Source organism: Rhea pennata, chromosome 9 (genome assembly GCF_028389875.1).
Source record: "Rhea pennata isolate bPtePen1 chromosome 9, bPtePen1.pri, whole genome shotgun sequence".
NCBI classification, from domain to species: domain Eukaryota; kingdom Metazoa; phylum Chordata; class Aves; order Rheiformes; family Rheidae; genus Rhea; species Rhea pennata.
In genome coordinates this window covers 17274600-17292291 of record NC_084671.1, presented here as the reverse complement: position 1 = coordinate 17292291, position 17692 = coordinate 17274600, and the positions used below count along the sequence as shown (strand labels likewise).

General features: G+C 38.0%; 1 protein-coding gene across 1 annotated transcript in view; it reads right to left on the bottom strand.

The window, feature by feature from the left end:
- SLC9A9 (solute carrier family 9 member A9) overlaps window positions 1–17692 on the bottom strand; it is a 205712-nt gene that overhangs the window by 105859 nt on the left and 82161 nt on the right. The window contains exons 7-9 of the mRNA XM_062582591.1: window positions 16389–16527; window positions 15189–15294; window positions 5592–5680 (exon numbers count right to left, since the gene is read on the bottom strand). Of these exons, the coding sequence (XP_062438575.1) occupies window positions 5592–5680; window positions 15189–15294; window positions 16389–16527 (334 nt within the window). The remainder of the gene's footprint in view (window positions 1–5591; window positions 5681–15188; window positions 15295–16388; window positions 16528–17692) is intronic.

The following is a 17692-nucleotide window of genomic DNA, read 5'->3' as shown; positions in this document are numbered from 1 at the left end:
TTTTCCTGCAGGTACTATGATTGTGCTATGCTGGGAAAACATATTCCTCCTGCACAATACTTACGGTGGTCTTGTTTCAAAGATAACTTTCTTCTATGTCAGTCTTTCTCTCTGATAACCATTTATATGGAAAAAAATGATGTCTTGCACTGCCTTGTTTTCTTGAGTAGCGCTCCTGAGCAAATCACAATAGCTACCAAATAGGTTGCTCAAAGCGGAAAGATTTGAATTATGGACTTGTATTTTATGGTGATTGTTGTTTTGCTAATTATTGAGAGCAGTTTGCTACACATAAGGTTTTCCTAATTCTAGAAATAATCCTGACTTTTAAAAATCAAGAGACAGCATTGTAACTGCCATTAAATCTTGATGTTTTGTGGCTTTTTTTTTCCTGCCAGAAGTGTAAATTAATTATCTATAAGTGACCAATGTCTGATAACAGAAGGTAGTTGGCACTGTCTAGTGGTAAATTCGTATAGGCTGTATGTTTTAGAAGTATGCCTAGCTCTAAACGCTTTGCTTCTAAACACTCCTACAAACAGCGGGACCAAACCCACGGTGCACACTCAAGCCCTGTGTGACTGCGGAGGCTTTAAGATGAGCGGCACTAAAACCATTTAATTTTGCGCAGTTTCTGCCTTTGACTTTGTAGCGTGGCTTCTCCCAAATACCTTGTGGGTGCTAGGCAGCTGGGGTGGGAGCCTCACAAGCAGCAGATTGATGCTGTTTTGGTAGCAGGACATAGACGCTTCTGTTCGGCTTCTCCCCTGTTCCCACAACAAAGATTAAAAATTGTGGACATGGTTGCTGTCGTGGGCTTTTAACAGCGGTTACAACTCTGGAGAAAGCGTTCTGCCACTGGACCAGAATGTACAGTACACTATTAAGAAGATTTATAAAACATATTATGAAATATTAATGTACTATTTCTTAGGAAAAGATAGCTGATGGCAGAATCCTATAAGATACTCATTGTACCATGCATGTAGAGAAAGGAGATCTGTTGTGTCAGTTCTGAGTGTAGGTCTGCTTTTCTGTAACTTGTTTACAGGGATGTTTAGGCCAGCAGAAATGCAGTACAGTGACTGCATTTGTTCAGGAATGGTGCTTTGGCTGGACACAGCAAGCTGAAAAAGACTTCTGATATCTCTTTGCATTCAACTACTGCTTTGCTCCACTGAGCTTCCCCCCCCCCAACACACACACACTTCCATCTGTCCATCTGGACATCTCCACTGCTATACTTTAAGTTATACTCTCCTGCTACGGTCAGATTAGCATCAGAAGTGAATCTGTAGTTACGGATGGAACAGCATCATGTCTAAAGAGGCTATTTTACAGCAGATCTTCAAGAGACTATAATGATTTGATTTACAGCTTTTTAGAATTATTTTTTATGACTTGATTTATGATTGCCAGCTTGTTTCAATTCATATGGTAAATTGACATTAAATTAAAGAATATGCTTATAAACACAACACTTTTACACCAAACTTGCTGTAATACAAATCAGTTTATGATGTTGTAGTAGTAAGCTGACTCCTTTGCCTGTTTGCATGTTAGAAAATATATAGCTATATTACAAATAAGTTAAGCAAATTTTGAAAACTTAATATATTTTCAAGGCATTTCCTGGAGACAGTTGCTGCTCCTCTGTAAGGTGATGATGTTCTAAAGCTTCTGTGAAAACTTGGAGGAGAAGGGCCACAGAAATCTTAATGTGGCATCTTGTAGGTAGATACTGCACTCCCAGTGCAGCTGAACAGAACAGAAGCTTCTTCTCTATAAAGTGGGAATTACCAGTGAGTTTGCTGTGAGAAACAGCAAAATATGTGGGTAGCTGTTTACCTAGTAATGTGTTTAGAAGGATTATTGCACCTAACTTCAGAAAGCAACCTTTATGAGCTTGTTAACACAAGTATTTGAGATGCCTTCACAAAGGTTAGGCTGGTGGAACGGAAGGAGGCAGCAGGGCAGTGCCTAACACAGCCTCTCCCAGGCTGGAGGTGCTTTGCTGTGCCTTCCAGCAACTTCCCTGCTCACACCTCTAGAGGAGCTGCATTTCAGTATACCCTTCCCAATTTACAACTTGCTGGCACTGTATTTTGCCTGAAAGCAGTGTTCTCCGTCCCTTTACACACCGATCCAAAGAGAGGTATTGACTTGTTCCCAAAGGGTTATGGTCTTTTTGCTGTGGCTATTCCCTGGAGTTAAAGGTTGAAGCTCCTCTTAATAATACTCCACCAAACTGGCCTGGTCTTAGTTTGGCATTTGAGTGGAGCTGATAGAGAGCAGGGAAGGAAAAAAAAAAAAGTGAGAAATGTCTTTTCTTCCTCTAGGAAATACAATAATGTCCATACATCCCTTTCTAGAGCTGACCTGTAGGGATTTAGACTCTGTCCACTTTCAACAAACAGCGATTTCTACTTATCCTGCAACATCCTTCTCAGCCCCTGACTTACCTGTAGCTGAGTGAATGAACCCAACTCAGCTGTACACATGAAGAACATAGTGTAAAATATTGACTATAATGTGCCAAGATTTAGAAGCAACCGCTGTTTGCCTGCAGCATGACTTGTTTATGCTTGTATCTGTAAATAATGCACAGAATCAAGAAACTTTCAAATATGTCTTAGCAGTTGCATCTTCTCCTTCACTAATGATATATTGGATAAATTAAGCTTAAATATTCCAAACTCAGGAATGCTCTGTTGCTCTAACCTTGTCACCACTGAAGGTAGTGGCAATTTTAATGTTAAATTGCTGTGACTGTATTAAGGTCCGTGAGGATGACTCTAAGAATACTACTAAGATACTTACTAAGACTACTTACTAAGGTACTTAAGAATACTACTAAAATATCATTATTCACATTAGAAACAACAAAAACACACAGAGAGAATATGTATAAATATTTAGTAAGACTTGGGATAACTGGATTGAAATCTGCATCTTCTCTAAATCTTTATCTCACTTTTCTTCTGGCAGTGTTAAAATAATCCATTGTTTGTGACAAGACTTGTATTACTTTAGTTTCAGATTCTGTAAGTTTTAGATGCCTGAAATACTACAATATATTTCTTTTCTGGAATGCTAAATAATGATTGGATGGATTAATAGAGGATGTAGGGGGACTAATATTGATATGGCGTCTTTCAATAGAGAAATTTTCATTTAAGAACCTTAAATAAGTTTTTCATTCTATATAGTATCTGAAGAAAATGTTACAAATCTTTCTTATGTATTCTCTTAGGGGAAAAATGATGAGGAAATATGAGAAATGCAGGGCTCAACATGATGGTCATTATTGTCATTCTGTTCTATACAGAATTTTATCATCAAGCTATGAAACTTTAACAGCTGGTAAATAACGTAAAGAAAATTATGCAGAGTGGAAGAGAGAAACATTTTAAAGACAAGCAACAATTTCACAATGTCTACTTAGCTTTAAATCTAATTTCATTTTTTGAAATTTAAATTCATTTTTTTTGTTGGCCTTAACTTCATCCTTAATTCACTGTCTTGTCAGTGCACATTACAGCTCACCAATCTTATTGAAAGATCTATCATACTGTAACAGGAAATATCGACTACTTTGGAATAATTCTGTAAATGAATTGAAAAGCTGTTGATTTTAGGTTAGAGCAATAAAAATGGCTTAAATTGGGAGCAAAACAGGCTTTGTTCTAGAATCAGGCTGAGCAACGATATTCATTTAAAATGCAATAAAGTCACGTACAATTATGAGAATGCCAAGGGTACAGCTTAGTAAATTCTGTTTGAAGAGAAGGAAAGAAGCAGTGCAGATCTCACAGAAACAGCTGCATATGAAAAGGTAATCTATGGATTAGAAAATAAATTAGAAGAATTCAAAGCAATTTGAAAACAATTTTTGAACCATACCATAAGGTAGGCTAAAGATTAAGAGTTTATGGGGGAAGGGAAAAACAGAATAGAAGAGGTGCATAAAACTCATAGGTTCTTAGAGAAACCAAGAATTCCCTTTTCTATGTGTTCAAGGGTAGATTCAATTTATTTTCACTATTTTGTTTTGAACTTTTGAATGGGAAGGAGTAAATGAGAGAACAAGAACAAAAAAGGTATTTACTTTTAAACAAAATGTTAGTTAATTCTGTAGTTGAAAAGATCGGTATTTAATTAAAAAATACCATAGCACCCTCCTCTCCTTTCCTTCCTTCCTCCCTCTCTTGCTTTTTAATTAGTGCTTACATATTACTCCTGTAATCCTACAGTAAATTCAGAAGTGTAATAATTAGGCCTATATATCCGAAATCATGCAGAGTGCCTGACAAAGTCTTGTATTCAAATTGTAATGGTTATATGGAAAAGTGGAAACAGCATATGTAATCCAGTATTTCTGAAAAACAGAAATAATTGTATAGTAGATATGTACGTTATTCCCTTATGATACAGTTTTCAGAGAAGGGCCCTATCCTCTCTTGGAATACTTTTGGAAAGCATCTGCATTTGCTAGGATGAAGAAAGGCAGCTGAGAGGACTTACTGTTCAGTAGCTAACATTTTAGTCTGGGAGTTCAAACCAGAAACTTCTGATTTAAAACCTGTGAGAGGTTGAGAGGAACTGATACTGTCCAGTAGTTTTTCTGCTTGTTTTTGATGGAAAATTAGATTTTTTTTGATTAAATTAAAATGAAATTGAAAATTTTGTAGAAAATCTTCATTTAACTGAAATATTTAAAATTGTGGAATTGCAGAAAGGGTACCAGATTGCATCATGAAAATTAGTCTTGGACCATATGTTCCCATTTTGCTCTAGGAGATAGTGTTGTGTGTGTGTGGGGGGGGGGCTTTTTTTTTTTTTTATTTTTTTATATATTTTTTTTTTAACTGGGGTGCTTGGAACATACGAGGGAAGAAATTGTATATTTAAATGATTGCTCACAGGAGCCAAGTAGTGACTAGTATATCATTATTCCTTGGTTGAGACGTATTTTCAACGTTGAGATGCCACAACTCCAGTACTGAGAATAGCCCCACATTTTCTGACATAATTATAACTGCAATATTCACCTGTTTAAGTAAAAACCAGAAACCCCCCCCCCCCAAATTTTTTTTATTGTCTCTGAACTTTAAATAAAACAGAGGGAAAAAAGTCCCTCTTTCTGTGTCACCCTTTTAATGAGGCAGAAATGAAATGATTTCACTGCTCAAGGCTGTGGGCTGGCTTGCACAGTTTCTAGAGTCCCTTTGCAAAAATCCACATGGATATAATCTCTCAGGCTATTTCCTTCTAATTTACCAGAGCTCTTGCATTTTTGTAATTTTGCAGCATTTTTGTACAGAAGCTGGTATAAATTATCATCAGCTTAACTTTTATCTCCTAGATTGACATTTCAGGTCTCTTTGGAAGGATAGATTATTATGTTTTTTTTTGCTTACCTAGAAAATTGTTAATGTTTTTCTGGCAAAATCTCTAGTCTTTCCCCTGAAAAAGACATAAGCCTCTTCCTTTGCATTAATGAAATCCCATCCAGCTATAGTCTAGTGCCTCTACATACCCATTACGCCTGCTGAAGACACAAAGTCAGTTACTTCCATACTGTTTAGTACCTGTTTAGTTCTTGTTTTGGAATCTGGTGACAGGTTGTTGTAGGTGTAATGGGCCTGTGTGACTCCACAGAAAAGGACTGCAACGATACCTGTAATTCAAAGAAAAGGCAGAGTTAGTTAGTTAACTTTTTTTTAAAAAAGTTTTCTAGAAATCACAGGTCTTGTATCTTCTGCCTGCTCCATCACACACATAGCGTTTGCACTGCTGAGTATCTGTCCCAAGTGTGTAGCACAGTCCGTTTGAATTAATAAATGGCAAAATCTGATCATAGTCTGACTGGTAGTTGACCAAGACTGTAACATAACTGTAACAGAAAGAATCTCAAGCTACAGGAAAATTCTGGCAGCCCAGGAACAGAACAGGAAAGGAAAAAATCATGATGATTCTATTACATTAATGGTTTGCGAATACTTGGTACTGGATGCCTATGACAGGGGAAAGCCATTTCACTCTACGCCTGACTCAGCCTTATCGTAAGCAATGTATAGCAATCTGCAAGGCAGATAATGTGCACTGCTTAAAAATGATGTTCTCCTAGGTGCAAGCTGCATTGCCCAGGATGACTGGGCCAAGGACTGTAGCTATGGCAGTAATTATGTTTCCCAGTCTGTGGTAGGTCATGATGAGCAGGACAGCAGGACTGTCAGCAATATAATAATATTATAGTGTAGTAATAACTTTTGTTTTTGCATGCTTTCTGGCCTGGCCTGATTACTAACTCGCTAGGACTGTTGAGTAACTTGATTGCGATGCCATATTTTAATTAAAGTAGCTGGAAAAATGGTAACTACAATTTCTTGTCAGCCCTGGACCCAGATAAAGCAGGAGGAACACACAGAGAGGGAGAACAGAAATTCAAAAATAAGTGTCCACCAGTGACCATACCTAAATGCCCACTCATGAAGGAAGCTGCGTTTGGTTTTGTAAACTTAGGGCACGTCCACGCTGACAGTTAGTTGCAGAGCAGCTCAGGGCTTCCCTGTGTCTGTTCCAAGCGTCCTTCTGCCATCGCCTCCGCCCGCCTTCCCCGAAGCGCGCGGAGCGCTGGCCCGCTTCTGCAGCGACCGCTTTGGCGCCGAGGCAGCCAGCCGCGCCACCGCGGCCCGCCCGCGGTCTCCAGGACGCGCACGGCCCGTTTCCCACCGCCCTGCCCGTGCTGCCCCGTTTTCGTGCCTTCCAGCCCTCTGCTTGCTCCGTCCGCGCTGCCTGGCGTTCAAGTTCTCCTCCCTCGTGGGCTTGCCTGCAGCTTGCTGCCTTACCCCTGTTCCACCTCGAGCGTAGAGCCTGCGCACGAGCAGGTTCGGGAAGGGCCCAGAGCGGGCCAGCCGCAGGCTCGGGTGAGCGGCGAGGCCTCGCCGAGCCCTGTGCTGCCGCGAAAGGCTCGGCAGAGGCGGGCCGGGCTCGCGGGAGCGCCCAGGCGGCAGCCTTTGAGCAGGGCTCGAAGCCCCCACGGATTTTCGGGGGCTTATCCAAACCTCTGCCTGTTTGGATTTTAGCGCCCTGTGGCAGGGGAAGCGTCCTCCCTCCCTACAGCGAGGTGCAGCTCCTGAAGGAAGCATGGCAAAGAGAAATTTAGAAAATGCTGGGAGTACTTCATTTAGGGGATGAGGGGGAAGCAGAGCATCGACACACACCAGTTAAAATAATTATCACCTTACTAGGGTTTTCCTAAACTACTCATTCTCACTGGGTTGCTAAACATGCAAATATTGCCTAACAGCATCCAAGCGTCTCTTCTCTCTGGGAGGAGCTGAGGCCTGGCATTAACATGGAATTGATGGAAGAAAACAGTATGGAATAAAAAAAAAAGATGAATTTGGCAGAAAGGATAACAGCCACCAGAAAGAAAACAAAAGCAAACTTCCCCCTCCCCCCCCCCCCAGCACTGTGGACTTTTTCTTTTTCTTTCTTTCTTTTTTTTTTTTTTTTTTTTTTGCTTCTGTTTCTATTTTAAATTTACCTGTACTTTTTCTGCAGAACAGAATACAGCCAAGAGAAATTCCACTGAGCTTTAACTGCCCCGTCTTTCCTTTTTTTTTAATGTTTATTTTCTATTCTCTACTTTAATATTTTTTTTTTCTACCCACACATTTCAACTTTCACTGAAATAAATAATGTGAATAGAAGTGAGATTGTCACTACCTAAATATGTTCTGGGAAGTTCAGCTTTTTGATGAGGTCTAACTGTTCTCTTAAATGGGTCCAAGTCTGTCTGTCTGTCTCTTTCTCTCTCTCTCTCTCTTTTTTTTTTTTTTTTTTTTTTTTGTCAGAAGCTCTGTCTTATTATACAGAAATGATTTGGAGAGTTTATAAATTCCCATGGGTAATTAACAGTGTTAAGAATATGGAATGGTATGCTCAAACAATGAAATTTCAGTTAAAAAGAATATGGCTAGTTGGTAATTTTGCTAAGTATCACTAGCTGCAGGCTCAGTAACAAGAATGGAGGTAGCATTTTCTGATTCACTTTTTTACATGTGTCGTCATCATGCCGAGTCTTGCATTTTTTAAATTTATTGTTGAATTCAAGTATGATTATAAAGTGCTTTTATAACTATGGGTAGAAGAGTGAGAGAACTGAGATAGTGATGTGAAATAAAAAAGGACTGACGGTACAATAAAAAAAATTTCATGTTAAAATAGGAATAATGATCTGAATCATGCGATTATGTGAATGTAAACCCCCAAAATTTTCTGAAGAACCCTATTTCCAGGGAAGACTGGGGGGAATGCAATGGAATATTTCCATTGCTACAACTGAAGGCTTACTCTGTTCCAGCCGTGCCTCTAACAGTGAAATCTTCATTCGAAAGCTTAAGGAAAATTGTTGAAATGAATTTCCTTAAAAATCATTACTTAAGAGTAAAGACCAATTGCATATTAATACAACTACAAAGGAAACAGGAGAAAAACACTTAGAGGCAAAAATGGAAATCTCATTAGAAGGAAAAGGCTGGATGAAGTCTGCGTTTCTTTGTAAAACTATTAAAACTGGATCTTGAAGTTAGCTGGGTAGCAAAATACTACCTAAACAGAATGCTATCTGGATATGTATTAGGTTATTAAATTTTTCCAAGCTTTCTTCACAGAACTGTCCTTCTTCTGACATCATTCACTTTGACTCCACAAACTCATTTTTTATTTCTCTTCTCATTAAAACATGAAGAAACTCTCGGATTTTCAAGTGAAAAATGAATGACAGTCAGTTATCACTAAACCAATACATAAACTCCTGGGTTTCCTGAAGAAAAAAATCTGCTAATGTTAGAATTGTAAACAGAATGTATGTATTAGATGCAGTGAGGCAGAAAGTGAGATGATCTTTTTTACCAGTCTAAAGTGCTCAGTGATTTAATCTCAGGGTGCTAGATACCATCCCACTTATTCAATCCTGTTATATTGTTTCTTTTTTTAGTGGTGAAGTTAGCAACTACTGAGAGATCTAGTACTACAGTTCCTGAAACACAATGCTAAGTTAAAGTAAATAGGGAAAAAAAAATAGAGAAGAAATGGGAAATAACTTAAGTGCAATGCAGTTGCTGTTCTCTATATGCAAAGCTACTAGAAAATTTCATTAATAAAAATATGAAGAATGAGAAACCTCACAATAAAATGCTATTAGTTGTACAAACCTATCCCTAAGGATTCAGCTGGAACTTAACCTCTTTGATAATGTGTTGTAAGAAATAAAAGCCTACCACAGCATTTGATTTTTTTTTTTCACTCCCTGTATAGCATGTAGAGAAATGGTTATAGTTTGTTAGCTGTTAGTACAATTAAAGAAATTACTCTTACATTAGTTTAGCTGAATTGTAATTGTAGTTAGAATTCTTTATAGCACAAAAGCTATTAATAGCCAAACAATATAGGACATAGGAGTAACCTATCTTAAAAGTATTGCTGTGGAAAGTGTGAACAATGGTTTATAAATACTGGTTTAAAAATGATTCTATGTCTTTGAGAGAAAGAATAAATGTCCTGATGGACCATTTCACAAATATGTAAAAGGAAATGTACCCTTGCTTTTTAATATCTGGCCCTAAGAGGGAAAACTGGAAGACAAAAAAAATTTGCCTTTTGTCAGAGAAGGGCAGCGTGAGTGGTGTGCTTTCAGTGCAGACCTGGAAGGGACCAACCACAATCTAAGCTTCAGAAGTTGCTAATTCAAGAGAAAAAAGTGACATTTTCTCCAGTTCTCAGGTCATTTCATGGTGAGGAAAGGAATTTGGGGGGGGGGGGGGGGGAAGGGGAGGAGGAAGTACTTTCTAGGGAAACAAAGGAGTGACTGGATAAAACATATAACTTCATGTGAAAATACCTGTAGGGTAAACTGACTGCTTTTCATCCTCACTTTGAAACCTTGCAGAGTTTCGGAGGTGTCTCTGTAATGATGCACAATGCATTGCAAATGTCACAGTACAATAAATGACGAGGAACAGGTCTGGTATCAAGGGCAATGAAATGTGGAGAAAAGGGAACAAAGAGTACTAGATAATAGAGAAATTTAGATCATTGATTTTTGGGGGGATATTTATGTCAAAATATCTTCTAGGAGCCTCCTGGGCATATGCAGTGCAGACTGAATGTGTGAGTGGCCCAAAACGAGGCACTGCCTTCTGCATCAAATCACTGTGGTGATAAGGTCAGGAAAACCAGTAGCACAACATCCCTATTCAGCCTGTTTTTGCTGGGAGGATGAGGTGTGACTAATTGTTTTCCTGATGCTGGAGCAAAGATTTAAGGCTTCTTTCACTAGACATGTGCCAATGCAGAACCAAAGCCTGGCACTTTGTGAAATTTTCATTTCTGGAGTTGTCTTAGGTTGATTTTCTGTTGAAGTGATAGAAAGCAACAAAACGGAGCTGAGGAAACATTTAGGCCCTCGTTTGAGGACCGAGCATTGAGACTGTGCCTGTTTGCCTCAAGAGAGACCAGAGCTTCCATTTTGTAACCTCAAAAGAGTGACTTTATGCCATTTAGATGGGAATTCCTATGGGGAGGCATGCCAGGTTTGATATGAGACATGCTAAGAGGGTTAACGTATCTGGATTCTGTTCACTAGCAACCGTGGGGCTCCAAATTAACATGGACACTTACCCTATGCTGAGATATCCAAGGCCAATATTATGCCAGTGTTTGATCTCAGCCTAACGCCATGCTAGCGTATGTTTTTTTCTGTAAAGACACACAGCTGTCCCCTATACCCTTACTGTCTTAAAAAGCAATTCCTACAGAGAACCAATGTTAGATAGTCAACTACAGCTTGAAGTACGTGCATAGTCTGGATGGCTGCATGTGCAAATGGGGTAGTTGAAGCTGCACGGAGGACCAGATCTCACACCTATGTCAGCAAAGTGTTTCTTTGAGCATAGTCTAAAGTGCAGGATCTGCTTGACCTTCCTCCCCTTGGAGCACCTTGTAGACCATCCAGAGCTACCTCTGAAGTCCTGCAGGCAGATAATGGGTTAGTAACTCATGGCAAACTCGCCCAGTGTCCGTCTCTTTCTGCACAGTAGTATTCTGGAAACCAGCAAAGGAACAAAGATCACCTCTAACATTCCTGCTGACTTTCCTTCCTTCCTGACCTTTTCTACTTAGCTTTGTAGCATAGGCTTTCTTTGACATGTAAAACCAGTTTGAATGTGCTTTAAAAAGCTCTTCTCTGTCAGAGCATCTCTCATCCTGCTCAGGAGACACTGCACCAGGGAAGTAGAGCAGTTTGCTGCGATTTTGATGCTTTTACTTCAAAGTCATATGGAATTAATCAGTGTATTCACTAAATGAATACATACAAGCAAATAAATTCACACAGATATATTTGAGTGCATTTTTGCAGATATATTAATTTCTGTTTATCTGAGAATCGGTTTGTTTGAATATTCACTGAGTTTAAACAGCTGTAGATGCAAAAGGCTTAAGTTAGGTGGTTGTTAAATGCCAATGTATATCATGGAATCTTGCACAGGCTAATGACTGAGCATTGAGTTAAAAACTGAGTTTGGTAATTATAAAGCAAGAGAACAAGCAATTAATAACAGCAAGAACATTATATTGTGAGTTGTACTTTCCTCATTTATTTTGACAAGTATTTAATTTCAATTATTTATGATTTTTTTTCCATAGCCTACTAGTAAATGTTCTGCAATGAAGTTTGGCAAATTAATGCAGATATACTGACACTGACCTTACTGTAGCATTCTGTTATGGAAACTTTGCCGAGTAGTCAGGAAGAACTTACTTTGGGGCAAATTATAATGTGTACAAATTAGATTATACTGTATAAGAATCAATTTATTATGCATATATCACAGCTTGAAGAGATAGCTATATTATTAATATCCATTACATTAATTTATAATTTAGTTATCAGTATAACAATAATTATGTACCCATCCCAAATTTTTATTTTGATTTGCTGGTTTGATCATATCCACTCCTCAGGCATGATCTGGCCCATACATTGTGTGTTAATATGGGATATCTTGAGGCAGAGGAATAAAATAGTTTGTAAAATGCTGACCAGTACTAATATCCTTTCAAATCTTCTCTTTAAAAAGAAGATCCACAAACTAAACAGTCAGCTCTCTTGCCTAGTATACATACACAAAACACATTATAGCGCTTCATAAATTATGATGTATCTCAGTATTAGAAAGAAAAAAGGGCTGTGGGATGGAAGAACTAGTATGGAAATAATTATAAGAATAAAATTATTTTGCAGTTGCATTATTTAATAGCTACAGGGAAATACTAATGTCTATTGTTAGTCCTTTGAAGTTCATTTGAAGGAATGAACAGAGGAAAAAATATCTGAGGAGCAGGAAGACAGTAACATAAATGTACCATAGATCAAGTTAATTTTTGAAACAAATCTATTGAAATCAAAGACTTTAAACTAGGAATTCAGTTTATTGAATGGACTGGTCCACCCATAGCGGTCACAGCATGGTTGTGATGCTGTCTAGTTCTAATGATTGTTTTTAAGGGCAGACACACTTGATTGGAAAAATCAGATGATTTACACATTAAGTAAGGTAAAAAACAAAGCAAGTAAGCTGAAAAAGACTGAAGATAGTAGTGAATGGGTGAAGAGTTGGGTGTGTTCTGCAGGAGGATGAGCTTCCCCCAGGCTCCCCATGCTTTCTGCAGCAGGTGCTTCGTGCATCGCTTGCTTTGGAGACTGCGCACATTAACTGCATTTTACACAGATTCCACTCTCATTTCTATGAGAAATCAAAGCTATCTTTGAAATCTATACCTCCAGCAGAAGCAAAGTCAACTGAAAATACATTAACCAACATAGTAATTTTAGTGCTGAATGGGAAGTTTAAAATCATACTTTGAAAGGAGGAGTGTTAGAGCTATTTCAGATGAGATTGAGATAAGATGAAAAGAACATCAAAACTGATTAAACCAAACAACTGAAAATATCCATTCAAAAGTATAATGTCAAAAATACTAATAAAGCCTCTGTATTTAGAAAACATTGCTTTGAACTTCTGAAGCTACAAGAAAGGCTCCATGAGGTTTTTTACCCTAACAACTTCTGAAAAAACCCCTTCACAGAAACTAAAAGACAAAGGCTCAATCCTGCTGATAAATTTTTCAAGATTAAATTTTCCCTCCTCAGAACACTAATTAAATGATTTCCATCTGAAACTCAGAACACACTTACCAAAAAAAGGCTAATGACAGATCTAAAGTGACTCGATATGTTTTCCTTGCAATTTGTGTGTGGGCAGAGCAATTTTTGCTTAATATGTCTATAACAATTTCTTATTTATAAGAAATAGCTTAATTTCACTGCAGTTTTCTGTTTTTTTTTCTTTTTTTTCCCTTTAATTGGATCTTAACTTTGTTTACCACTCCCTTTCTGGCCGTTTAAAGTAGCCTACCATGATGACAATAAAATCCATCTGTGCTGTTCAATAATTGAGACTTCTTTTTCAGCTATCTTATACATTATAAAAGAAAAAAATATGAAACACTCCTCACAGTGACTAATGGGAGAGGGCACAGTGTTTGTCACTACAGTCCCAGTATGCAAAGAAGACATATGCCAATTATTTTTGTCTGGATAGGCAGTCTGTTTCTTTTCCCAGAAAATGGAAACTGCCTCTGGTGCTGCAATGCCTGAAGCACTGAGAGGACATATTAGTTTTTCCCTTCCAAACTCACTTTTGGGATATAATATATAACTTACCTATTTTGCATTTGTTCCTGGATGAAACACAACATCCTTGTTCTTAGCTGGAAAGTATTTTAAAACAGCCTTTTTTTGGAAGTCACTGGCTTGGGAAGTAATTGCCTCCTCTTGAAGGCAAATGTTTAACAGTTACGTTTCTTTGCTACTGTTTTTATGTAGTAAGCAAAGAATGATGTCATATTTTAAGAGCCTTTATATTTAAAGACCAAAAAAATGGAATTTTATTCCAATTGATATCTGATTTTTCTTCATGTAATATAATGACCCTTCTGTTCAACTCTTGCTCTGCTCTTGTTATTCATTGTCCTGAAGATTTTAGCATGAAGGAGGACAGAAAATTATACATTATACAAGGCAAAGATGTCTGAAGATGCAGATGTTAATACTCATTCAAAAAATCATTTGATTGTGTGGCTAATATTGAAAAAAGGTAATATGATGGCTCTGTCAAAGTCAGTAGAAATGTATCTGTTAGCTTCAGAGGGGCCAGGATTTCCCTCAGCTTCTTTGGCCTGGAAGACTTTTCAACACTAATGCTTAAGTTAAACTTAGTTCTTAAACAGTTTTTCAAACAAACTATTAGCAAGTCTTTTTCTTTCAAATCACACTAACAGGTTACAGTACGTTATTATCTGGGTAAACTCTAACCATTTCCAGGCTTTGCCTAAAATTCTGTGGCCTCTTTATGTGCGAGAAAGCAGAGCAGTCCCTGCGCGTGTACTTGGAGTGCGAGTGCACGATTCCTTTCTTAGTGTTGATGAAGAAACCATCGGCTCATATGTGACTTCCCACCTGTTGCTCTGGCATGACTATCCTGCTCCAAATTGTGTTTATATAGCTGCCCTGAACAGAACAACTATTTTTTTTTCCAGAAAAATCTGGAGGCGGCTGTAGCCTACTCCGATGCTGAGCTTGTCCTCTGTTTGGTCACTGGTGGCTGGGGAAAAGGGGGAGGGATGGCAGTGCAATGCGTGGAGAGGAGCACGCAGTCCCATAGCGCTGTGTATTTTGCTCCTCATACTTGCATTCATCTTTGGTCGTACAGGTGGACAGATAACGTAGAGTTAGGCTCAGTGTACGAGCTCCTGATTCCATAGTTGAACACAGGGACTAATGTTAGAGGGACTATATAGGCGTAAAGGAAAATCAAAGACTGAGCACTTCAGCCTGATCTAGACCTTTGTCTGGAAGAAATACTCAATGTTGCTACAGATTTGTTCTTAAAGGTGACAGTATTTCCATAACAGCAACTAGCTTTTAGAAGCTTTAAATAAGATATCAACCCCAAAATAAGGCTGGTTTTCCACACTAGAAATGCCAGAAAGTGGCATTTTTCCCTACTAGAACTATGTTGTAAAGCTCCTTTTATCCATTAAAATGCAACACTTACCTGTAAGACCGGCAGCTTCTGCTGATAAGAAGGCACTCCAAGAGAGGAGGAAAAACAGACCTGTCTCCAACATGGGGAACTCGCACAGCTTTGTAAATTTTGTCAAGTGCTGAACAATAACTAAGGAAAAGCAACTATTTTGTAAGCTAAAATTGCCCCCAACCTGATGATAGAAAGAGAACTCCCCCCCCAGGATACATCTATGCAAATAAAAGCTGCACAGCTGCTAAATTATTACAAACAAAGATAAAAATCCATTGTAGGTTTTAAATGGGTGAATTCTACAAGTCTGTAGAACTAGAGCCATTTAGAGCTATGCATGTACTGTTGTGTTTTTTGGGCTAATGCCTAATAATTGTCTGGATTTTATTTTCTTTTCCCAGCATTTGTTTACATGAGGTATTCCTGCCTATTTACTGCTGCAGGTAACTGAATTATACACATGCACCTGGTATCAAAAGAAAGGTGAAAATAGCATTCAAAAAAAAAAAAAAAAAAAAAAAAAAAAAATCAAAGGTCTTTATTATTTTGGCCAAGTGGTATCAGTTCAATTCTGTAGCCTGGAATTATTGAAATTATTGTTAGGAATATAATTGGTGCTTTAGACTCTCAAGCACATCATACTAATAAAACTGGTTAACTCATTTTGCCCAGTTTTGCACTGACTGGCATTTTGTTTAACACTTACAAGAATGCCAGGAGGAGGAAAACTGCTCTTCTAAGCAGTATTCTGCACAAAGATCTCTGAAATGCAACAGAAACTGCAGGGCAACAGATAAACTGACTGGCTTGATTTGTGGCTTGCCCTGGGTTTTAGGATATATAGTATAGTACTATAGTAATAGCATAGTTATTTAGTATAAATGCTGTTAACCTGTAGCTCATAAATAAGACAGATACACCATTCAGGTTTTAACCTCAAAACACATGTACACAAATGTCATTATTTACAAACAGTAAAATAAAGAACAGTCTTGCCTAATAATGTGAGATTTGCATAAAATTTGGAGCTAGAGGTATTTAAGTTCTTTATGAATTCAGACAGATTAAATTTCCTGTCAATTTATGATCTGATTATTTGCAAAGCCTCGAATCCGTAGTGCAGAAGTTCAAGCTCAAAGTAAAGATAGTCAGTCTCTACCACAAAACCTTTTCAACATGCATAGATTTTTCTCTCTGAAAACAAACAATAAAGGATATTAAAGCTGTGACAACAGCGTAAGAGGAGCCCATGGCAAATGATCCAGCAAAGATCCCCAGAAAATTTCCCACTGATTGGAAGAAAGCAGCGGCATCAAATGCATTAGGATTTTCCTTGGGACTGTAAATGGATATAGAGCTGAAAAAAAACAAAGGGATAGGGAAAAGGAAGAGAAAAGAGAATATTTAATTCAATCACATTGTTATCATATTGAAATCAATAATTTTAAAATAGACTTTCTTAGGGACTCCCATTACAAAACAAGGCTTCTCTACACTAATAGCAGATAGACTGAGGGGAAAAACAGTTTATTTTCAGAGTATCACCTTGGAAATCAATGGTTTGCTGCCAGTCAGTAAACACTTTTATATTAGAAGTGTAGTAAAGCATACTGTTTCCAGGCCAACTAAATATTAAAAGGTGGTAGTTGTGTAAGAAATCTGCAAGGAAGATAGATAACTTTGAATTATTTATTGACCATATGTCTTCAGAGCAGTTAAATAATCACAAGTATGCCTGATAAAAAGTGCAACTTTATGGCTGAGGCTCAAATGGGTGATACAAATCATATCCACAGCCGCTATCTTGTCATAAAACACCTTGTATTCCCTTCTTGATGTAACCCTTCATAAACAGCGCTGAAAGCACACCAACAGCTAAAGAATATGAAAAATGTAGTGGAAAAACAGAATGAATGTTTTACCACAGAAAGAAACCGCTGCAGTTGCCAGGGGTTATCTCCTATATCCCACCTCTGAGCGCAGCCATCAAGAGTCTTTTTGTATCGGGAATTATGCCACTAAAGGGGAGGCCGTACATAAATATTTTTGAGAGTATCTGGCTTGCTGTTTGCTACAAGTCAGTTATTGCCTGGAATTCTAGTGACACCAAGTATGGATGCCTCCATGCTTGCTGAAACATTAAAATTAACAGATACGCTCTTAACTGGGAGCCCTCTGCCTCCCAAGCACCGATTGAGCCACATTTCAGATTTTTGTGGCTCTACTGCTTTCAGTACTAGAGGTCTTTTATGTTCTCTGTCAAAGAAAAATGATGGAGCTTGGAATTGGATTCCAGAAAGTAGCTTAGATTGCTGGAAAATGATTGGTATTTTAAACATTCAAAATTTAGAATTTTAAAAATATGTTGAATATTTTATGCTTTTGCATATTAAGAACATGTGATCCCTGCAGTCTGATGTCTTCTGTCTGGAGATGAGGCTTAGAGATGCAGCTCTGTAGGGAACTCCAAATAATATGACGAAACGTGAAACTAGATCTCATGCTTTTAGTCTGTAAAAAAG